The 26065-nt window shown below is 38.5% G+C and overlaps 1 protein-coding gene across 2 annotated transcripts in view; it reads right to left on the minus strand.

Annotated features, from left to right (window-relative positions):
* Nucleotides 1–26065, minus strand: part of INTS7 (integrator complex subunit 7) — a 1158789-nt gene that overhangs the window by 689939 nt on the left and 442785 nt on the right. For both annotated transcript variants that reach the window (XM_044075076.1, XM_044075075.1), the window contains exon 9: nt 18644–18778. In XM_044075076.1, coding sequence (XP_043931011.1) covers nt 18644–18778 — 135 coding nt within the window. The remainder of the gene's footprint in view (nt 1–18643; nt 18779–26065) is intronic.

A 26065-nucleotide genomic window follows, 5' to 3' on the forward strand; every position in this document is an offset into this window, starting at 1 on the left:
GTGGATAATGGCTCTCACCATGGTTCACTGGAGTCCCAAAGCTTTAGAAATGGCTTTGTAACCTTTTTCAGACTGACAGATGTCAATTACTTTGTTTCTCATCTGTTACGGAATTTCTTTAGATCACGCCATGATGTCTTCTTTTTTGCAATCTTTTGGCCTACTTCACTTTGACTGACAGGTTCTATTTAAGTGATCTCCTGATTCAACAGGTCTGGTAGTAATCAGGCTTGGGTGTGGCTAGTGAAACTGAACTCAGCTTTCCCAAAAATATAATTAACCACAGTTACTTCATGATTTAACAAGGGGGGCAATTACTTTTCACATAGGACTATGTAGGTTTGGTTAGTTGTTTTCCTTAACAAATAAAATCATCACTTAAAAACTGCGTTTTGTGTTTACTTGGGTTATCTTTGTCTAATATTTAAATTTATTTGATGATCTGAAACATGTAAGTGTGACAAATCTGCAAAGAAATAAAAAATTAGAAAGGGGCAAATACTTTTTCATTGCACTGTAGTTGTTTAAAGCCACTGGTCTATGTTCATTCATATTTTTTAACATTCCAGCATAGAACTTCTAGCTTATTTCAACTGTTCTTCAACTTGTGCTCCACTTACTATTTTTCACTTCTGTAAATCCCTTACTCTTTGTCCAGCCATGGTGGTGCAGCAGTTAGCGTAGTCACCTCACAGCAAGAGGTTCTTCAGTTTGAGTCTCGGCTGGAGTGCCTTCTGTACGGAGTCTGCATGTTCTCCCTGAAGTCCAGTGAGTTTTAAAGACATGCAGGTAGGAGGTGCATGTGTGTCCCTTCTGTGAAGGCTGGGTGCTGGGCTGGCAACTCAACACCGTAAAACCACTGCTGCCAATCAAACTACAGACTGGTGATCTGCTGTGGCAACCCCTAACTGGGAACAGCCAAAAAAACAAAGCAAATCCATTACTCATTTTAAACCCTCTAGAAACCTATTGAGACTATTGTTCCATATTTTAATTTGTTTTCATTACAACCACATTTCTAATTTTAATTTACAATTATCCCAATCCTTCTCTAGATCTTTACTGATTACATTCAATTCTAGTACCATTTGCACTTGAAATTTGATCTACCTAATTATTAAACATCTTTTTCAAACAAAATACTGGAAAATGAATGAGCATTCAATATTCCTCATTAAATCATTTTTAGTGAAAGTGGGGATTGGGTGACTGCGAGGCTGATGTCCCCACGACTGACTTCAGTCTGTGAGTTACAGATTAGCACCCCTGCAGCTTTTGTGGCTACTGTTTATAAACCACAGTACAAATTGATACTTTCATCGTGTTTCCAATTATATGATGAATAAGGTTGGATACCTGCAAGAGGAGATCATGTTTCAGTAGCAGGTGCCAGCTTCTCATCCCCTGCAGATGTTTGGGGACTAGCATCTGGATGCAAGACAACATCAAACAATAACAAGGGCAGGCTGTGCTTAAAGACGAAGATTCCACTGTTGACCATGAGATGGGCTTCAACAGTCAAGGGTTGCAAATACAGTGAAGAACCAGGAAAGGACGTAAACAATAATATGCCTTATCAGAGTACTCTTCAGGCCCTTCCAAGACTGGCAGAGTTGCAATGGCTAAGAGCTCTCTGACCACAGAATGTTTCACCACAACCTTCTTTGGTTTCTCTATTTTTTCTGTGTCATTTGCCCTGATATTAGTTCCCTGTCTGACTAATAACAGTCTCTTGCTGGGAGACAGGCAGATTTTATATATATATATATATATATATATATATATATATATATATATATATATATATATGTGTGTGTGTGTGTGTGTGTGTATATGTGTGTATACTTCTATGCTTTCCATAAATCCTCCTTCAATGTGCCTCAGTTCCATGTGTTCCCCTATATGGAGATTCTGCAATACAGGAGAAAGACAAACAACCAAAAAAAGAGAATTTCTGTTAAGGCTTTAACCCTGCCCCTCATGAGTGACATAAGCATTCACATTCCTTCCCTTTGCATGTGCAGGCTTCTGCCCACGCATTATGAGAGATACAGCCAACAGTTTGGAATCAGCAAACACACATCCCTGGATTTGGTCATTGTGACAAATGGCAAATGAGAACTCCCCCTTTCAAGATGGGTGAGCCAGTGCCAGCCCACTCATTCCCATCTCCCTCTTCCAGTCTCTTCCTGCACCCAAGATGCCATACGAACTTAAGTCATCTTGCCTGCAGCTGGGGCTTTACCTCTCCATGCCACAATTACAGACGGGAAGATAGATAAGTTTTTTAAATTTCAGGGAAGGTCCAAAACATGGCAGACCCTGTAGTGGATGTTTTTTTATTGAAAAAAGTATAATATTTAAAGAACAAAAAAAATGGTGGTTCTTTACTAAGCAAATCAACTCTAAGAGAAGCTCCTTCAAGGGACTTTGTCTCCATTAGGCAGACCTACTGCTGCTATTTTCCAGGGACATCATCAGCCTCATACAGACACCCAAAAATACTACTAATTGCAAACATTAGCTAATATGAACTGGTGATGGTGTGGGCTGCTTTCCTTTTTGCATTAACCATCCAGTTGTTGTCCTTGGCATGGGGGCAACACCGATGGCGCACTGGCAATATCCAAGGTTGTAGAAGATAGGCCAGATGGGTAGGAATCGACCTGCAGCAAATTTCAGAGCGAACTTAATGGCAGCACCCTCATAATGAATACCTAAAGTTATGGTTATAAATAGGAGTCCAAACAATTAAAGCTGTTTGGGACTTTGTCTCATATACTGGCTACTACTCAATTCATCTGTGAGAAGCCAATATCAATCAAAGCAAACCAAGATTCAGAGAAACTAGACTAGTCTGTAATCCCACAAAAGACATGCAAGTTTCAATAAGCAGCACAGAAGTTCCCATATGACTGCTACCAGACATATCCTACACCTATTAAGCTGTAGCTGAGGAAACCTGCACCAGTGTCCCTTCTAACCAACAAATGAAGAACCCTTACTTGTTTCTGTTGTAACAGAAGAAAAGGGTTCTTCAGAATCTATATTTGTCTTCTGTCGTCCTACATAGGAAAATTCTACTTGGAAAATATGTCCCCCTATTCATCTAAATGATCATGCTAGGTCACAGTGATGAAACTGGAGTAAAAATGCACTCTGGTTTCACTAAAGGCCTAGTATAGTTTCCTATTAGTCTGTATAGGCTTTCTTAGTTGCAAACTGGCACCAACAACCTGAAATCATTAACTACTGCTTTAATGTTTATGCAATGTGTAAAATTAACAATTTAGAACATTTCTCACTTTCTAAGGGAAAACTAAGGAGCACAATATTTTCCTGTAGTGGACATCACAATTTATACAGGGACTTTTGAGTATAAGAAAGAGGGGGTAGTGTACTATCTTGGTCATTCATGAGCGCTTTCTAACTGGTACACTATTCTTCAGAGCTCTGTGAAGTATATATAAAATGGCACTTAGTCCAATCTTGTTCTCCACCCTCCTCAACCTGCTACCTCTATTGTACTTGCAGTGTAGGTAGAAGCTTCCCAGCTATTCAGCTATGGACACCATTTTAGCCACTGATCCAATTCTCTTAAAGTTGTTGAAGGTGGTTGGACTTTTATTTCAAGTTATTTATAATACTGTTTTATGATGAGTGGTCTGCAATTTAGTAGTCTCATATATCTGAAATCAAATTGCATAAATCTAGCCACCAGATCAGTGAGGTGTCCTATCAGCTCATCTTGTTGGAATGGTTGTTCTACACAAACACTAAAAAATTAATCAATATAAACTTGGTTCAATGACAGATGGATGACATTCCCAAAAAAGTGGAAGTAGATATACCAGATGTACATAGTAAAATATACTCCTAGGGTGATCTAATGAAAAACATTTCCTCAGATTTTGTCCTTGGGCTGGCCCACATGAAGAAGTTTCATGGCACAAAGACCAATTTTCCTATGTTCTAGTTGCTTCCCTTATGAAATCTAGGACACCTCACTGATCTTCCATACTTTTAAAAGAAAAATAAAGAAAACATGCCGGTTACGTAGACTGACTGCAACTATACTGTGCATCCTGTGGTACACAAGTATACAGGAAAATTATTCTACTTAAAACAAAAATAATCATTTTATTGCTCATAAGAGTGTACATGTTAAGTACAGTCAATGCATCACAATGGCTTACTGATCAAACTTCCATATCTCGGATACTAACTCTCAGTATGCGATCAGTAATTAAAATATGGTTCAGAGAAGCAGCTGGATAAACAGTAACATCAGCATCAGATTCACCATATTAAGACTCTCTTAAGCCTTGCCCAGCATTCTGGGAAGCATTTTTACACAGAGAAAGTGGTGGCGCTTTTTCTAGCTCAGTGTTTTAAGTTAACACACTACCATTCTAATAGATGAACAACTGTACTTTTCCATACCAGACTTCTTAATGAAATGCTTTCCATATATCTGCATATCTGAACATTTTTTAAATATAACCTAGGTTATTACACAACTAACTGCTGTAGCACATACATTGCTTTTCTATGAAGTCCAAGGTCACCACTCATCCTCACTCCTTCTCTTTTTTTTAATTACTGGGATTCTTAAAGGATTTATAAGAGTAAAAATTCTCTCTACCCTGCCTTTCTTTTAGTATCTCATATGCATTTCTGTCACCTTCAAGGATTAGGAAGGCCTTTTAGCATCAAGATATCTCTCTCCATTAAAAACTATGGTGGGGAACTCATACATAATGCAAAGGCATATTTCTGTACTCCAGAAGTGAAAGAAAGCAATGTTTAGAGCTGTCACAGTTAAGACGCTTCACAGTTTGGACAACATTTTCTACTTGCCCAGATCTAATCCATCACCTATAGCAAAGATAGGTTCCACTATTGCAAAATCACTACAACTGTTAAGTCTTGCAGTGTTAAAGTCAGCAAAAGCATTTTACAAATGTATGTTATACAATACAGAGCAATGTGAGCCAGGTGATTGTTACTAGAAGATATTACATAATGTTCAAGGAGAAAGATACACACATTAAAGTTTTCCAGCAATTACTTGACAGACAGTATATAAAACACAGTAAATATTGAAAATGATGTCACAGTAAGTGAACTGTGGATAGCAAGCAGCTACCTAACAAGTTAGAAGGTAGCTATCTAATCTATATGATCTACCTATTATAGTTTTATTATGTGAACTAAAGAGAAGGCAGCAAGTAACTATTCAAATTACTTGGTTGCAGTAACAGTTCTGTTAAGTATCTAAATATGTAATCTACCATTATCATCTATACAAACAAAATTGTCATTTTACAATGCAAGGCAGAAGTAGCACTATTTATCAACTATCTATTAAAATAATATGTGCACATATTTACAATTTAAATTACTCACTAGATTTATTGTAGAAATTGTAAAGAAGCCTAAGCACAGGAAGAGTGTTGGATAACAGATTTACCCTTTGTCTGTAAAGTACACACATTTGTTGGTTACTTAAGGTGTAACAAAAGTTGTTCTTAAATTCAGTGCATCTAGTGATTTGTCAGAGTTCAAACATTAAACCATTGTAATGTCCAGATGAGCATAATTACTATTGTCTGTTCATTCATTCATAACTATATCACATAAAAATCCTTTCTTTATTCTTCTATCTCCTAAGTAGACAACTGCAATCATGAGCTATTCCACAGAACTTCTAGGTCTTTCTCTAGCAAGTCGCCTTTGCACTCATGAAAACATACCTGCTCACTTTATCAGTTATATGCATCAGTTTACATGGTTTGCATTGAAAGTGAAGAACACAGTTTTGGAAACGCAGCAACATTCTTTAAGGAGGAAAAAAAAGAGCAAAAGGTTCCCACAACAGATGCAAATAGGATCAAGCCAGAGACAATCTGGCAATTCAGACTAACATCTATGCAAAATAAAAAAATGCAGCCCCCTGTTAATCGGTGCATTACGTGAGATAAGCAAATAATCCATAAATGATAAACATGTTCCAGTTTACTAGCTTTTGAGTGCACAATGAGACAAAAATTTGCATCAATGTACTCAGTTCAACAAGTCACACAAACAAGTTTGTGTTATTTGGGCTCACCAGTACAGTACAAGTTAAGAGTCTATATGTGCTCTGAACTACTTGAACTTATAAAATAAAACTCGGAGATGGGGTACCAAATAAGGTTCAAAAAAGGGCATAAACTTCCCAAAACAGAGGCATATATAACCCAACCAGAGATCTTGAGAAAAGACTTTAACATTTGTGTAAAAAAAATCTGCAAACCTCTCCCGATTATGAAAGTTATGAAAATTACCTCTGAGGACATAAAAGTGTTCCAAGCACACAGCTGCTTGAATGCACAATGACACAAAAGTCTTTTAAAATGGAAGCCTTATGAAGATATTTTATGAATATACTCTTCAGTGGCTTAGACTCCACAGTGCCTTGGTTTACCATCACTATAACAATGAAACTTGTGACAATAAAAAAACATGGCTAACATCTCTTTTTCTATTTCAGCATTGTGTGTGTCAGCATCAGTGAAAGTTCATGACACATACACACTACTGGTCTACTTTATTCGCTGGCAAGATCTATTTGAAATGTAACTGTTTGTGGCACATCGCAGAACACCACAGTAAGTACCTCAGTAACTAGCTTTTTTTAGCATTTCAGAACTCATTTTTCCTGTATCTACAATTAGGAACCATCACATTCTAGCATTTACATAAATGGTGCTATTTTGTCTCACAAGTTTCAAATGAACTTGGAAAGATGCTGTTAATACGTCAAAGAATCACACACATGATGACACACAGGGTTTTTGCGTCCTCAATAAAGCACCAATCTCAAGTCTGGTAAGAGACCTTCGGAATTCAAAAAAATGTACCACTTATTTGTCAGTTGATACACATTTCTGGCACTTACTTTCACTTTCAAGCCTTTGTCATTTAACCTACTCGGCAACTTGATAAAGTTACGTTCCTGCTTATTAGCTCTCCAAACTGATTAAAATGAGTATGTGTTTTAGTCCATCAATCACTTTGGGTAATGCTCTTTGAAATACTTCTAGGGTGGATGATTCCCAAGACAAAGTTATATGAATCTGTATATATCCAGTGTGTTGAATGTGCAAAGCTTCAAACTAGCTTCTTCACTCCTGACTTGCCAAAGCCTTTAATTAACATAAGGCACATAGAAGAACTTAGAAACAGTCATTGTTGTAACAGTATCTTTGCTTGTTTGAAGCATAAATCTTGAGTGTACGAAAATCTTAAGCTTGTCTCTTTTTACAGCTGTTATCATGTTATTAATCCATTCAATCAATCTGTTTAATTATTCTTATGCCTTCCTTCCATGCAGTTCAATTCATGTTCAGTTTGGCCTTTAAGGAAGACATCTCAATGGTACACAGGGGGAAAAAAGCCTCAATTATGCTGTACATGACCCAAGTTACTTTAGCTTCAGGTGCCTATTGGAATTGAATGGGAGTGAATAGCCAGTGCAAGGTTACCCATCTTGGGGAAAGGAAGCAGATCTGGCTTGTTAGACAACTGACACCTAGAGGCGGAGCACTAGATGCTCACCTACAGTAGATCTGAGCCAGCTGAGCCCACGCTGCCATACTTCATTTGCACTATTCAGCCAAGAAGAAACTGTCATGCAGAAGCACACTTACCTGTGGGAGACAGCTTGAAAGAGTCACTGGGGAAATTCCTAATGGAGGAGGATAGGCCACCCACACCCCGGACCAGCAAGCTAGCCTGCTCCCTACTATAGGACTCTTGCTGGGGAATGCGAGTAACTGAGAATTCCCTGGAAAGAATAAATGGGCCACATAAGTCTCTTACCTAACATGGAAATACTAGGGTTAGAAGGGCCAGCAGTGAAAACAGACAAGCCATTAAGCAAGGTCTGGGTGGAAGCAAAATTCTCTTTCCAAGGGCAGTGGGAAATCTTGGTGCATATATAGCTAGCACAGTCTTGGGCAAGATTTTAATGTGATACTTTCCTTATAAACAGACTAAACCAGTGCATACGTCAAACAAATTTTTGCAAGTTATCATTAAAATCTTGAACATGGTTTCCTGTCCCTACATGAAGCACATATAAGTGAATTCCTGTTACATTTGCTAGCAGTATCAATGCTACCACCATATCTTTTCCAAATTATTTTTTTTTTCATAATAAATCTTTATTGTTATATTATTTTCAAACACAAGTAAGATCAACAATAACATATATTCACAAATCAAACATTAACTAATATCACTAATAACCACACTCTATATACAATATTTACAAGAATGCTTCCATGTAATACATTTAAATATAAAAAAGCATAAGAGTAAATGCAAGTAATCGACAGTTGATTACTAAATTCTCTCCACACACATAAATAATAATTAATATTTCCAAGTTGAAAATACTATGCTAGTATAATATTAAAAATCTGTTCCCAAATGTTTGGATTATTAACATTTTTATTTTGTGGGTTTAATAGTAATTTATGAGCCAATATATGTTTTGTTGCTAGAACTCTAAAGTTCTGCCATGAAGTTTTAGATGGGTCTAACCAATTTGAAGCTATATAAAGCTTCATTAACAGAAAAATATTAATATATATAATAATTTGTGATTTAGGGATCTCTTTCGGGGGAATATGCAGAATCATACATTTCCATGATAACGTTGTACTTTGGTAATTTTTTCCAAATTATTTTGTTATAAAAACATGCATACTGGCATTTGACATTACCTCTAGCTTTTTTAAGCCCTCAGTGACTAATCTTCATTATGACTAATCACATGCTCACAGCTATTTGCACACATGTTGGACCTCATAAACATACACTCTGTACTTGTGACTATTTTGTGTACTCTCATTAACAACTTCTTGAATACCAATAGACATGTTTGTATACATCTGTATATCATTCTGTACCCAAGCAGTATAAATCCTTTTATGTGTTCCAGCTGTCATGCAAGCATTACAGTCAAATGCACTTGAATGCTTTAATTGCTCTTCAAAGACACTACCTGGAACAACAACTTGGATTTTCTACAGGTCTGTACTGACTTGTCAGGCAAAATATGGCCCTATGTCTTCATTCAGATCCTTAGCATACATTAAAAGATTTCTCAAAGATCTGTATACATTAGTCAGATTAAATGACATAGTTCTTGATGGTAAACTGCTTTCTGTAAGACTGTAGAGCTTAAATACTCTGGTCTCTAATCATAAGTTTTTCTGACAAAAATCATCATTATTGCAGCTTATGGTCTGGACTTCATGTACATTATGCATTCTCTGCCTTTATCACATGATATGCTGCTGCAAAACTCTATCTTGATTTTTATACAACATTATGAAATGGTAACAGCCACCAGAAAATCTACAGACACAATTGATTGTTCTGCAATGAGCTTTCTCATGCATGTAGCCACTGCTTGCAATGGCTACAGTCTCTAAACATTTCTGCCATCTTAGGTATCCTTAAAGCATTCTCAATATTTATTGCTTTACTTTTTACTCGTTTTGAGCTCCATTTTTCTTGCACTTAATTCATAGCCTTTGTTTTGCAAACTTCCAGATCTTGTCATGCTTTTAATCTGAACATGTGAAAGTTCATTCAGTCTAATCATATCCAGTGCTTTATCAAGGGTCAAAACCCATTTCTCTTAATATGTCTCTGACTTGATCATTTCAGATATCACACAAAATTCTGTTTTGTATCACTGAATCACACAGCTCACCACACTTGTGGTCTTTCACCCTCTTTCATAGGTTCATAGGTAGGTACTAGGCTATCGGCCCAAGGGCCTACGTAAGCCTAGCCAGCAAGGTACCATAGCTTACGCCACCCAAGAAAGTTATTTTCCTGTGCCACTGTCCAGCAGAGACACAGAAGTGATCCCCGGGGTGTATTTCCTATTTCCCATCCACTCATCAAGATTTTTCTTGAAGAGTGCTAATGAAGAACTTTGCTTGACATAGATGGGTGGCTTGTTCCAGAGTATAGGAAGTCTCCGGAACAGGAATCTATCCCTCCAGCGTGTCCTGTTTATTGTGGTGACAAGGTTTAGGTGTCTAGAGCATGTAGCTTGGAGGGATTGGGATTTCTTTAGGTGTAGCATGCCCAACAGCTCTGGGTTTGACATAGCTTTACATGTTAGGCAGAGATCACCTCGGAGTAGGCGATATGCTACTGAGTAAAGCTGGAGTTTTTTGAGCCGGTCAGTGTAAGGCATTTGTTTGAGGCCAGTAATCCTCTTTGTGAGGTACACCTGTGGCCTTTCCAGCTGCTGCAGATGTCTTGTGAGGTACATTCCAAAATGGGCGTTGTACTCTATAATGGGTCTAATGAGTGATGAGTAGAGGGGAACAATGACCTCTTTTTTCCTGGATGAGAACCCTTTTATGATGAGGTGTGCCATGTAGAAGGACTTCCTGACTACTGTGGCAATGTGACTATCAAAGGAGAGACTACTGTCCACCTGGGTCCCAAGGTCTCTTATCACACAATCGGTGTTAAGTAGATTGCTGCCTATGTGGTGGTTCATGGGTACAGAGTTTTTACCAAAGGGGATGACACTGCACTTTTTGGCACTGAGCTTGAGGCCATGGCTCTGACACCAGGCATCTGTCTCAGTGAGGCCCTTCTGTAGGATGTCCACATCATTTGGGGACTTGACTATGGCTCCTATTTTGCAGTCATCTGTGAATTTCATCAGCCAGAGGCCTTCTGTGTTAGCCTGTACTTCAGAGAAGTAGATACCAAACAGGAGAGGTCCCAGGACGGAACCCTGTGGCTCTCCACTCGTCACTGCCTTGAGGTCAGATTTGGAGTCTGCAACTTTTACAGTGTGGGTTCTTGTCAGTGAGCCAGTTGGCAACCCATCTTGTGACATAGGGATTTATACATAGGTTAGTGAGTTTAGCTATAATTCCAGAATGGGGGATGGTGTTGAAAGCCTTGGCAAGGTCAAGATAGGCTGTGTGAACCACCTTACCCTCATCCACGGCTTTGGTGACTGCCTCAAAGAAGTCAATCAGGTTCAGGAGGCATGATCTGCCTTTCACAAACCTGAAATGGGTGGGATCCAGAGTTTGGAGGTTACCAATGTCTTTGTTTATGAGTTCCATGATGATACGTTCCATGGCCTTGCAGACCAGGCTCGTCAGGCTAATAGGACTATAGTTCCCGGGATCAGTTCATTTACAATCATCCATTGACACCTGAACCTCTTGATTTCTATTTTATTTATTTTACATTTGTTGACCGGGCTAGTCTAACTGGATACATGTCCATTTTCAGTAGAGGCCCAGGGAGAAAAGCTCCAAGACACATACAAAATTCAATATAGAAAGTAGTAGCAGACCAAACTTAAGAAAAAATGCTATTGTTACATAAAAAAAATAGTTATTAAAAAATACAATACTCATAATGAGCATAACATAAGCAGAAAACAGCAAATGGTAATGTACTAGAGAGGGTACTATATACATATATACATAAATTTGATTTGCAATAACATGGTATATTGATTCTTTAAGGATAAGACTATAAAGATGTAGAGTGATTACTAGGTGAAGGAAGAAAGTTAGTCAGGGTTAGTACAAGAGCATAACCAGTGTATATTGAGAAATAGTTTTAGATTCTTTTTAAAAAGTGAAAGAGAAGTCTGAGTTATGAGTTCAGTGGGTAGTAGATTCCATAGTTTTCCAACACTATTAGAGAACAGGGAGTCAACTGCTGAGTTGTTGGATCTGCAAGTATTGATCAGCAGTTTGTTTGAGGAGCGTAAATTCTTGAGATTATTGTAAGGGGTAATGAGGTTAGTGAGTATTGGAGTGTTGGTGGGTTGATACAGGGTCTTGTGGGCTACAGCAAGCTGGTGAAATTGAAGCTGGCTTAGAAACTCTAGCCAATCTAGTTGTTTTAGATTAAGACAGTGATGAGTTCTGAAAGGAGAGCCTGTAGCAAATCTAGCAATATTATTATAGAATGTTGCCAGTTTGTTGAGGTTGTTTTTAGAAAGATTAGTGTATATAGGTGAAGCATAGAGTAGAGTGGAGATTACGTGAGTTCTGGCTATAGCGGTGCGAGCTACTGGTGTAAGAAAAGGTTTGATTCTATAAAGGGATCCCAGTTTTTTGTTGACTGATTTTATTGTGCTGTTTATATGAGTATCAAAGTTGAGGTTATCTATTGTTATTCCTAAGAGTTTAGTGGTTATGTCGGGAGAAATAAGAGTACCATTATTAGATGCGAGTGTGAAATGTATAGGGGGTGGACTTTTGGGTTGGTGTGAACAGTAACAGTTTAGTTTTTTGGGGGTTTAGGAGGAGGCAGTGATTTGAGAACCATTGTTCTACAGTATGAATGCTTTTTGGGTAAGAGACTGTAGTTCAGTTCGAGAAGTGGCTGAACAGATTATAGTAGAGTCATCTGCATATTGAATACAGATGGTGTGTGGAATTGCTGATTGAAGGTCATTAATATAAATGGAAAATAGGAGTGGGCCTAATATGGAGCCCTGCGGAACACCAAGGGAAATAGGAAGGTGATTAGATAGTTTATTTTGCCAGAGTACAGCCTGCTGTCTTTTTTCTAGGTAAGATTTGAACCAATTTATGGCTAGAGGATTGAGTGAAAGGGATTTCAGTATGTATAAAAGGAGTTGGTGATTAACCATATCAAAAGCTTTAGATAAATCAATGAAGACTGCAGAGGAAAGAATATTTTTGTTACGGTTTTTGTTAATGCAGTCTGTGAAGGATAGCAGGGCAGTGGTGGTACTGTGGAAAGGTCTGAATCCATGTTGGCAGTTGGCAAGTAAGTTGTTATGGAGAAGGTGGTTAAGTAGTTGCTTATGGATGCACTTCTCAATTATTTTTGCAAGAGGAGATAGCAGAACTATAGGATGAAAGTTAGAGAAGTCATTGGAGTTCCCACCTTTATGTAGTGGGATGATATGAGAAATTTTCCAGATGGATGAGATAGTTCCTTCACTTATGGTTCTGTTGATCAGAATGGAAATGGGATAGGCAATGTGGCTTTAGCTCCTTTTTGCAGGAAGTCTGCCGGGAGTTGGTCGGCTGAGGGGGTGGTAGGTTTCAATTTTTGGAGAAGGGAACAAATAAAGGAAGTAGACACTGGTTGTAAATGAAATGATGAGGATGGATTTGTAGTAGAAGTAAGCAGATTTGAGGTATCAGGAGATAGATGGTTAGCAAAAGTTTGGATGGCGTCTGTGAAGAAAGAATTGAAGGCATCAGCAGTATGTGTGGGACTCTCAGGGTTGGAGCCTAGTGGGTTAGGAGTGATAGATTGACCTGGGTATAGAAGTTTGTTAATGCTAGTCCAAAACTTTTTGTTTGCTGTAATTGGAGGTAAAAGTTCTTTTTGTCTAACAGGATTTTTTTTTGTATTATTTCTATGTTGCCTAAAGGTTTGGTGATCTGTAGGATTCTTAGTAGTATGCCATTTTGCCCAGGATTTGTTTCCGAGAAGGATTTTTTGCCTAGTAGTATTTGAGAGCCAAGGGGCTGGTTTAGCTTTATTTCTAACAGAGCGTGTTGGGGTGTGGTGGTCCAGGATGGCTAAGAATGTGGAAATGAAGTATTCTACTGCTTCATTGAGTGGGAGAGATTTTAGTGGTGACCAATTACTATTGAAAATATTTACATATAGGAAACTCTTCTTTGACTGACAGTATGCCTATACTTTTTCTTAAAGCACTGTCAATTTATCTCTAGTGTCTCTCCTCATTAAAGTGTTAAATACACTATTCACTTTCTCGGCAAACTATTAATAATGCATACAAAAATACCAAAACACCCTCATTGAGGTTTCAGGCAAATTCATTAGGGAAAAAACTTCCTGGTGCCTTGGCTGTGCATTATAGGAAATATAAAACATACAAAAAACAAGCCTTTTTTTTAAATAAATCCATTTAGAAGAACCAATAAGACTTCAATAATTAAAGCGAAATATCTTCAATGATAAATTTAAAATCTCTGGGTTTTATAATACCATCTTAAAAATTTAAATATTTCCCTTATAAAGCATATTTGACCAAGATGTCCTCCCGAAAATTCACATTAAGTTCTTTTAATACTTTAGCTGTTAAGATTTTAACTGGTCCAGAATGTACTGCTACAAACAGGTCAGTTATGGGGCTCTTGGAAACACAAGAACATAATTTTCTTGCCTTTGACATTAATGAACAATAAACATCAATTTTTTATGGCACTTGTGCAATCCTACTTACAGTAAGTCACAGTTCAAATTGTTGAATCTAGTTTCTAATTTTCAGATAAGTTAACTTGCACCCACTAAGATACTGGTGGTTATGGTGAAGACATTATGAGCAAAACATTAAAGAAATGCAGCTAAAAGATGATTACTGGAAATAAGAGCAACATACTAAAAACAAAACACTGTGAAACTGACTGTCAAGACAGAAAATGGTAATCTTGACTATAACTACTTGCTTAAACATTAAAATATATAAATGGAACTGGAAACATTAAATTCAGTACTGAAATTTAACACACAAGTTGGCTTGCCAGGCACAATAACGTGATACAGCATACATATACTCAATGAGAAGAACATACAGACGGACTAAAACAGCTTCAGAAGTCTCAAAACTTGGTTCAGTATGAAAAATGTAGAGTTTCTTGCCAAAGTTACTTTAATTCTGACACTATGAACTATTGTCTACACAGTTCAGATGATCAAATGTAGTGATATTACAAATTAAGTGCATTCAACACTAACATTTACTGAAATGGCCATAATGAAGAAATAACAAGGCAAACTTACCCATATCAAATGTGCACTACAGCTGTTCATATATGGTACAGTAGGGTAGCTATAGCAAAGCCTTTCAGGTTTCATACAGCCTTTTCTAACAGGATAAGTGATAGTAATCGCACCCTGATGTCTGGTCTTCCAGAGAACATCACATGACAGCAGACTCCCTTCAGAGGAACAACCTGATATTTGCAACGCAGTCAAAAATAAAATTACTTCAACTTTTGCCAGGCAATGAATCCAACTCCTCCTGAGTAACAGAACTGGAGAATGAGATTACATTATGAAGCTATGCAATCCTGGAGCCAAGCAGTAAGAAAATTCCAGAAGTAGGGGCTGCAAAACTTTCTGTCCTTCTTAGGTCTCAAATCCTAAGCTGTCTGATAACAGATGGAGGAAACTTTCTTGCTGGAATGTGAGGAGCCTACTTTATAGAACAGTACAGACCCTCAGGAAACTACAGTCAAAAGACAGGGAGTGTCACAGCTAGTGACAGTTGAATCCTGACCAATCATTTTATTAGCAAGGGTATAGCCAAAAATGCACCATGTTCAAAGCATAAAAGCACATAATTTTTATGTTCACTTTTTTAAATTAAATATAAAATGTTGTTGATGTCTGGTTCTTGTTGCTGCAGACTGAAGCAATGTCACATTCCTTGTGGTAATACTACCTATTTCTGTACTGCAGATGGAACTAAATCAGCTCACCAATCAGTCAACTGCTCAGCTTGTGTTGTGTTGTGTGTGTCAGTGTTTATGGCTGGGTGCGAGACTAGCTGCTGCTGAGGGTGAAAGTCCTTTTGTGTGCTCCAACAATCCAATTGTGACCATAGCAGTCAGTAACATAAACCTCTCATCAATGCTGCAACACAAAGTCTGTCTGACATAAAAATATTCTCAGATCTGGCATCTTGTATACTGAGTCACGTCTGTGACTTCTTTCATGCTGAAGTTTGAGCTATGTGCCTAATCTATACACTGTCATCAACACCCCATGTTGCTGAGTGCCGTTTACCACAATAAATACCTTGTCTTTTCTTTCAACGTGATCCAGCAATCAATCTTTAAAACTAGTCTAAACAGTTGAAAGGGAGACTACAAGTTAATGCCCACAGTATATGTGGTAATAATATTCTTATCCAGGGAAATTAGTGCGCTATATTTTATACATGACTGTTGTGACTAAACCTGTCAGTTGTCCATAGGCTATAAGCTTAGGTTCTGAATATGACTCAATAAATACACATGAGTAGGCCAATCAAATAATTAAAATCACCTACATCTTGGAGACTCTTCAGCAGAAAGCTGACTTATCTAAGCAAAAAGGGAACATCAGCATTTACACTTCTTTCTTTCTTTCTTACAGATCACCCTGCTCCCAAGATACAGATAATGAACACACATTACATTCTGAAAGCTGGCATACAACTCAAAAAATCTTCTCTACAGCACTGCTTACTAAGATTTATTGTCTTTCAACAGTTTTTGAATGACGCAACCTACCTTAAACCCAATAAATGTAATAAAATATGGTAATACAGGGTGCCGCTAAATGTGAAAATAATCTTTTATTTTTCAGTAGCATTTAATAATTTTAGCTGCACCTTTTGTTTAACAACACACTACATATGCTGCAACTTCTCCAAAATGCACAGCCTATTATGTATTAAAACAAAAATACATACTCCTCATGAAGTGTGTTTTCACTCCCTGGCATCTTAAAAGTATATGCAGTGGTCCATACTGCCAGCCAGGCAATCTCCAGGTTCATGACTCCAATCATCAGAATATGCTGCCTCTCCGCAGAGTTTACAGTATAATTTTTAACAAGTGAACTTCACAGATATAGAGTATAAACAAAGCACTAGAGTTACCAAGTATGCCAAAAACATATGGCTGTGGAAAACTACTGCCTACATAATTGACTCAATGGACACATAAATATGCACTTTTAACAGTAGACTTATGTGGCAACAAAACTATTAAGTAAGAAGTTCTAACACAAGCAACACACATTTTCTGAGAGAAAAGAAGCCATGTTGCTCTGGTAGAACTGTCTTATTCCTATGGCATAAGATGCAAGGAAATAAATGAAATGTGAAGGAAATAACATGGGCCTAACACTAGCAAAGTGATGCCTGGCTACTGTGTGAGCTAAATAAACAGTTTGGCCTAGAATTACAACATATATCTTAAATGAAGCTATGAACGTCTATGAAGTAAAATGGGTCTCATGAAAACATATACACTAGGTTTATATAAATGCATAAATGACAAAGGCACTTATGCACATCAGTCTACATATGAAATGTCAACATACTTTACAGATACATATCTCAGTACTGAACTAGATATTAAATTGCACTGTTAGATGTAGGTATTAGTTGCTAGGTATTAAAAATGCAATGTTACACGCAGCATTTCAATGAAGAGTTAGGCACTTATTTGTATGAGAATAAAGTTTCATGGTTCACTATAATATGTAGTGGTAAACAGAAGTCTGATAACACTTCACAGCACAACACCTTCAAGGTCACTTTGGTCTTAATCACACAACAGGTGTCAGAAAATGGACTATACTCTTATGGGAAGTTTCAGCTAAAACTTCTGACTCATAAAATGGCAGTAGTCTGTAAAACTGGGTCTGTCTGATCTAGACAGAATGAAACATAATTACAAGAACAAGACAAAGTAATATTCTGTTGAGACCATAGAAATGAACCATTATTTACCCAAACAGGCAAATAAATACTGAATTGGTTAAGTAAATCATAATTTCTGCTGGATATAACTGAATTACCCCATGTGAACATGCCCTGACTTTTGGTAATAAACATTAATATTTTTCATTCTTGTGTGCAACTTTCTGAACTTCTGCCTGACACCGTCATAGTTAGCTCCTTGAAATGAATGGCCAAAGCTTTGTAATAGTGTTTATACGTTCATGTAAATCTAAGGAGTTGGAAGGATTTTTTCATGAACACTTCCAATATTCAACTATGACTTTCTTCTTACAGCATTCTTATTTCATTTTTGGGCCCCCGTCTCCAAATCTCCTCTCAAAGAATATCGAGCTTCCTTCTCATATTGCTCCATTCACTCTCCCCAACAACCTAGGACATCAGGAGGTTAAAAAAAAGTTCAGTATCACAGTCAGCACTAAGCAGGAGTTTGAGTTTTTTGGGGTTATTTCTTTTTTATGAAGCTTCTACTGCCTCTATTGGCCAGACTGTGGCAAAATGTCTGTTCATTTGAGCAAGTTATGAAAAATCCAAGACACAGATGAAGTGTTGTACAGTCCTTGGGGGCTTTAACTTCCAAAGTGTACAATGCAAGCTGCAATCCCAGATCTTCTTCAAACGGCACTCCTGCAGCAGAAGGAATCCAAGTCCCTTTGTTCAGTATGGTTAAGCAAACACTGGCCCACTCACTCAAATCCATCCCAGCACGCTTTTCTGGTGCTTGGGCCATATGCTGAACTCATGGTTACTTAATTATCATTGGCAGTCTCCTATCAGGCTTTGCCAAGTTGCCAATTTTCTACTCCATGGGAGTCTTAGTCCTTGTTAGCAACAGAATACCAGCTAGCAACAGCAAACTACTTCCACGAGTGCCCTGGGAACTTAACTGTGTGAACATGTTTGTCAGACTCTCAATGAATGCACGTCAAGTTTATGGGAATCAAATCCACATTAACAGCATACAGCTCACTAACTTAATACACTAAAATCACATGCAAAATTACCAGAAGAAAATAAAATAAGAAAGGGAATATACATTTTTTTACACTTTTATTTTACCATTTTCTTGGCAGGAAGCGACTATGTTTGTCAAAACCGTAACTCCATGCACAGCAATTGCACGATTACTGTGGTAGCAGCACTCCTGGGCCAATTTTACCAGTTCAGCAGATCTAGCAGAGGCAGCTGCACTTCCTAGTCACAAAGACAAAATGTATATAAGATAGCTGTATTTTTATCAATCACCATTTACATTAACAACACTATGACTAATTCTGCATATTATTATATTTATTTTTTAAACAATACAGCAAGTAATAAAAAATAAAACATTGTAATCAGACAACACTGTAAACATCTACCCTTTTTTGTCATGCTTTGCCTCTGATGTCTGTTGATCATCAACCCCCTACCAGCCAATCTGCCTATTCACTTCTCATCACTGCGGCAGGGGGATGGCCAGAACACGCAATCATTAAGGCAGCCATAAGGGATGGCTTGTAGATTTTCTGCTTGGCCTCATGCCCCAGTGCACATTCAGCTATGCAGAAGAAGGGTGCATGCAAGAGGCTGACAGCAAAAGACATACCCTCACTTCTGCAAGAGGCACTGGCTTCTAATAGTCATGGCCATCAATCCCAAACAAATACAGGCGGTAGATTCCCTGGTCTCTACCAGGGAATATCAAAATCTGCCCAGTGTACCCATAATTGCATGCAGCCCCCAGGAGCGGCCTTTGGTCAACTGGTGCCCTAGGCAAAAGGGCTCCTTGGTGCCCCCTACCACACCATCTGGTGCCCCCATCCTGGTCTACCTACACCAAATAAATACTGGAAAAGTGCCCCTGCTGCAGCGGCACCCTAGGCAGCCGCCTAGTTGGCCTATGCCTAAGGCCGGCTACGTAGCCCTCCAACTCCCTGTAGCAGAAGTGAGTGGGCCACACTCCTTCACTTCCCTCCTTTCCTGCATAGTTCCCCAAGTGCAGACACTGTTAAACTAAAATCCAGTTGCCTGGGTCACAGTTGCATTCCTGTGTACCACACAGCTAGACTGTAGACAACCACTTTTCTTAGCACCCCTCTGTAGCTTATTAATGAACCTCATCTAAAATACAAACTTATTTTACAACAAATAAATCAAGTTTGACTACACTTGTATGCAGAATTCGCAGCTGTGCTTGTGTGTGTACTCTTTCCATTTATAAATATGAAACAAAATCATAAAGTATGAGCTCCTTTGTCCTAGCAGAGGGTCATCAGACAAAAGGTTTCATACGCTCACAGCAACGAGTTGCAACAAGGGTGATTTATATTACATATATCGGGGTCTGGTAAAACAGTACCAAATGTTTTTTTAACGATGAATCGTTGAAATGCAATGTTTTCTTTTCTGAGGACAGAAAATGCTGGTACACTACATTACCATAAAGTTAAATTCGGAACTCCAAGTCAATATGTGCCTAAGCTTTAAACTAGCTCTAGAAAAATATATAACAGATATGAGATTACAAGTTGAAGTCTGAAGTTGACCAGCTCAAAAGTCTGCTCACACTCATTTTACCTAGACTCTAGTGTAGAACCCCACCTTCCCAAAAAATATGCGAAAGCAAGAGAGATATTAAAAGCGTAAAGCAAGTTTCTCTTGTGGAGGAATATCTTACGAACTTCAATGGTTTCCAAACAAGTTGTGCTGGCAAACTTACAAAACAGAAAAGAAATTACGCAAACACAACAAAATGTTTCCTAATGTAACACTTATTTTTAGCAAGAGCTCTGGTGCCACAGACCTGAATAACAAATCATGGACTTTTACACTGAGATGTTCAAATGCTTGTGGCAAAATAAGAAATGAATATGGAGTGAGTCAATCTCCCTTTTATGGGACACTGTAGTGTCTGTGTGGATGGACATTAGCTGCACCCTAATGAATACAGAAGTCAAATGGACATCAGCCTTCAGCTGCTTCCTATAATGTTAAGAATACTACTGTAACAGCAACCTTATAATGAACATTCACAGCTGTCAGGGCCAAGATGGAACTATATATCTGGCTTTGCACTGCTTCACTTCAAGAAGTATTTATTGGATGAAAGAGGATGGAGGAAAAACAAAATAAAGTTTGAACCCATGGGAATGTGGAAAGTGTATATTCTCCTAATAGCATTCTGAGAACACAAAAAGTAAAATGTTTGGAGATGACTGCTGAGATAAGTGGCAAACAGGTCCACATCAGGCATGCCCCACACAGCTACAATGTCCTTAAAACATCTGCAGATCCACCCTTCATTCATAAGCCAAAAGTTGCATCAGTTTTGTTTAATCAATGCACTCACTTGCATTGATACAAATCATTCCTTGTTTTATATATTACTGCTTACTGTAGCCTATGCATTCTATTACATTACACCTTTCATTCTTTGTGTGATAAGCTTTCTGCCTGGACTAACACTGAAAATAGGCCACAGCCAGCTAGGCAACTGCTTAAACAAAGCAAAAAGTATATAAACCTGCCTAATGATGGAATCTGCAAACTGATTCTGTAGTCCTACGATATATACTGCAGAGGTGAAGATTATGCTGAATGGCTTAATACCAGATCAGAAGTGTTCTTTTAGAGTTAGAAAACTTTGGTTTACCCCTCACTTGTTGCTATACCATGTCAATGTGATGCTGTTTATGTTAGGCTTAAGGACACATACTCTCTAGCAGTCTGACACCTAGTTCCAGACATTACTGACAGTCCACAATGAAGACCTCATGAGAAGCCTTGCATGTAACACTAGCAAAATGCATAACAAATACAATAGGCCACTTACAGCATTACCTTGCAGTAAACGACTGCTGCTGCTGGGAGAATTCTCTCTCTAGATTCTGAATTTCTTATTTCCTAATGCTTATCTTGCTGAATAAATACCCCATTTGGGCAAAGCTATGATAGCCAACAGCATGGTCAGTGATGCTGCAAGATTCACATATATTCCTTTTGCAATTCACTCTCTGCGTCAATGAAACTGTCAGAATGATGCATTACCATAGCAGTTACTGTGAATGACTGTCAGTGACTGAGCTACCAAAATGACTGAGCTATGAAAATGCAATTATCCAAATAAAGAAAGAAGCAAAGTTATATTCCTTGACATGCGCAAGCACTAGAGCTAAATATGTGGTAAATACTCACAGATGTGGATAGCCCAAATGGCAGATCTGAAACCGAAAATAATGAACTGTCTGAAATCTGGGAAAGTCACAATGGGATGCATAGGTAGGCATCTTCTAATCCACATTGCCAAATAGGATCCCTCATCTATGCAAGATTGCAATGCTTTCAGTGTTACCATCCTCTACATATTTGCTTGCAGAAACATGTTCAAGTCTGTAAAGTCTATTACTGGTCTCAAAATTCTGTCTCACTGTAGGGCTAAAAACAGTCTGGAAGAGAGACATCAAAAGATTGCCAGTGTCACCAAATGTGAATTAAAGCAAGGAATGTAAAGAATTAGATTCTGAAGAATTCTAATGTACAGAGGTTTTGGAAGAAAGTCTACTATGTAAGCTTGGTCTACTGTTTGTTACACCTGCCTAGCTGTGTTTATTTGGTGTCAAGAGGACAGATGACACTACAGTTTTCTTCTAGGGGTAATGGGAAAGGGGCATGAAACAGCAGGCAGGCACCTTGATGACTTATTTGTCTACCTCCTGAACCTAAGGCAGATGGGGACAGCTTCCCTTAGTGTTTGCATGTGTTCATGAGTTTGCTGGGCATGTGTATTTTTTCTATAAAAAAGGCTTTTTTTTAGTGCAGTACTTCCTTTGAAGCCGATTTGTTAGAATGGATACATTTCCATAAAAGACTATCAAATGTATCTTTTTTCAAGGCCAGCAATAATTTCATTAGCTGGCCAACCAAAAGGCAAGTCTCTAGTTAAGTACCTGGAGCATCTAACAACTGACACTTCAGATCATGAAGATAAATTTCATTTCTCTACAAGTCTGCACCCAGGGTTGCCAGACGTCCCTATTTGGGCGGGACTGTCCTGAGATCAGCAGCCAGATCCCGAGTCCCGCACTGCCAGTTTAAATGCCGGGCAGCCTCTGTTTTTTTTTTTTTTTTGATTGGCTCGTATGCCAATCAAAAATCGCTAAACACGGAGCTTCTTGTGTTTAATGCAGAAGTTCCGCATTAAACACAAGAAGCTCCGTGGTTAGCGATTTTTGATTGGCCCATATGCCGGTATACAGGCCAATCAAAGCATCGCAAAACAGAGCTACTTCTGCTTAATGCAGAACTGCGATGTTCCGCATTAAACAGAAGTAGCTCAGTGTTTAGCGATTTTTGATTGGCCTGTATACCGGTATATGGGCCAATCAAAACATCTCAAAACAGAGCTACTTCTGCTTAACTTCTGCTTAATGCGGAACTGCGATCTTCCGCATTAAACAGAAGTAACTCTGTGTTTAGCGATTTTTGATTGGCCCGTATACTGGTATACGGGCCAATCAAAACATTGCAAAACAGAGCTACTTCTGTTTAATGCGGAACTGTGATGTTCCGCATTAAACAGAAGTAGCTCTGTGTTTATTTATAAAAATAAACACTTCTGTTTAATGCGGAACTGTGATGACATGGAAGACCTTTTTTTCTTAGTCTTCAATTACAGTGAAAGACCTCTTTTTTTTTTTTTTTTTTTTTTTTAACTTTGTCCCTACCTGGCCAGTCGGAAATCTGGCAACCCTGTCTGCACCCCTATTACAATTACTCGCACTATTCATCTCAAAAAGAATTCACAAAGTCATTATACATGGACGCCAATTTAAAAAGCTGCAACAGCAAGCTTTTCAACCTTCTCTTTGTTCTTCACTGTAAAGCACATTTTTCACACTTTCTTGGAAATGATCTAGAAGCAAGCTCTAACAGGAAACTAGTTAGGCTAAGTAATTAAGAATTATCAGGGCTAGGGAAGTGTGTGTGTGTGTGTGTGTGTGTATTTCCTGTACTTGTCCAACAACCTCAATTCCCTATCAAAAGATAATGTAGCTTTCTGATCATTGTAGAGATCCTGGGGTGGATTCAATAAAGCCTACATGACAGTGCACAATTTTGTATTCAGTAAGCAGCTCTAAATTGCATGTAGAGCTGCGCAAACATGGTAATCATTGTTGCATGCTAATTGCAGCATGAGCAACTGAACTGTATGCTAATTAACCAATGCAAGACAGAGGAGCTATTCAACAAGCTATAAAGCAATTGTGTAGACTCATTGTAGGTTTTCCCTCCAAATTCCAAAAGTCTCTGGAATACAGCCACAGAAACTTCTGTACACAGAAAAAATGTTAGGAGCTGTAGTTGCTCTTATACATGTACATGTGCAACAGGCCCAAGTCTATGCTGCTGCTGCTAATAGACTTCGGCCAAGAAGAAGAAGGGTGTTTAGACTCCATTAACTTTCCATGGTTTGCACGATGTGGAAACTTAAGAGCACTACAGGGTGGATAGAGACACACTACTGGAAGTCTGCAACTTCTGGCATCCACAACGGACAGCAAGGGCAAACCGAGGGGAACCAATACCAGTGGAGACTAAGGTATGTGTAGCACTTTGAATATTGGCTGAAGGAACCTTTAAGATGCCAACAGGGGTTATGCTGTGCATGCCACAGGCATCAGCATCCAGGATCTTACATTAACTCTTGAATGTTATGCTAAACATGCCATGTACATACAGTTTCCCCATACATCCAAGGACAGAGCTACAACTATGCAAGATTTCTACCCTGTACCACATCTCCATGAAGTCCTAGGTGTGACAGACTGCATGCATATTGAAATCAAAGCACAACCCCGGGAACAGGGAAGGGTGTACATAAACAGAATAGGTTTCCAACTCCATTAACTGCCAGGTCATGTGTAATGGCAAGGGAATCATCCTGAATGTGTGCGCTTGCAACCCTAGCAGTTACCATGATTCACATGTCTGGAATAACTTCCAACGTTATCACAGATCTTCCAGAGTGATATCCCACACGATCATTTACTGGGGGATCCAGGGGATACACCGGAGCTGTGACTGATGACACCCATCAGAAGTGCACATCCACCCACCAAAGAGTGCTATAATGAGGCACATGCTCAAACAAAAATATCATAGAGCTTGTGCTTGGACTGCTGATGTCAAGGTTCTGATGCCTAGACTTGCGCTGAACTTTTCACTGTCTGTGCCATCTTTCACAATATTATTCAGAGAAAACAGCTGTAACTGTAACACCAAGGGGAAAGGGCACATATCCCACCACCACTGGCAAGGTCACCACAGCCATACACAGGTGAGGAGTCAGAGGGGGAATCATCAGCCACTGTGGATATAGACAGACGTAGGTGTGCACAATATGCCCTCACCCTGGCCAAGGGGCAAAGGATAGCACACATGCTCACCACCTAAGGGGGTAAAACCTGCATTATATACACATACTTGCAGAAACATTGATGCCAAACAACACTCTCAACCATTACTAACACATATAATGGCTGTGTACTGCTAGCACCACACAGACTCAGCCTCAAAGTAAAACACTTGTAACTGCTGGAATATCAAGGCAAGTACTGAATATGACAATAAATGTCTAAGAACTCAAATGAATAGCATATCCTTGTATACTATTACCTACTGATGTAACTAAGTATAAGGTGTGTGATTTAAAGTTGTGTTCGTAACATATCATACTCATACACATACCAATGTTTAGTCCAAAACAAAGAATATCAATGGAATACCGTATTGTTAACCATGGAAATACCAGGAAGACTACACAACTGCAAGAGCAAAACTCTTGAAACCCAAGTTTTACTTTGGCAACACACAACTAGTAGTTGGCTCTCCCACACCCAAAACAACGGGAAAATGACAGTTTATACAATCCAATAAATAACACATAATGCACTTCTTATGAATGCTTTCCACACAACCGTCCCAAAATATGTACACAGTTACAACACAAACGTCGATTGTATACAATTGCTACTCACCTCTCACTGTGCATAACACTCCCCTGGTGGTGTCTATGGGCCATCTTAGAAGCATAACACCCCTGTGTCATTGACAATACAAGTACTTTACATTTCCATGGAATACAATAGAAGACTGTAAGGTAACCCGTTTTAACATTACCAATTATAATGACAGTTAATAAGGCTGTGTATATGTGAAAGTCACTGCATGCCAAAAATGCCTATGCCAAGAGTGAGCTACAAGAATGTATACATATAACATATTAATCTCCTATTGCATATATATAAAAGTTTTCTGTGTAACATGTTAACAAATCTAGCATGTACTTGAAAAATACAAGTACATCTTAGCAACATCAGAAGCCTTCTGTGCAGGTAAATCAAAATAAATATCATTCTTCTGTGTTCTACAAATACACAACTCCCCCTCACCTTCAAGTTCCCTAACTATACGGTTACCTTCTTATGATCAACTGAGTGT

Source organism: Protopterus annectens, chromosome 6.part0, assembly GCF_019279795.1.
Source record: "Protopterus annectens isolate FY-2018-M chromosome 6.part0, PAN1.0, whole genome shotgun sequence".
Lineage (NCBI taxonomy): Eukaryota > Metazoa > Chordata > Ceratodontiformes > Protopteridae > Protopterus > Protopterus annectens.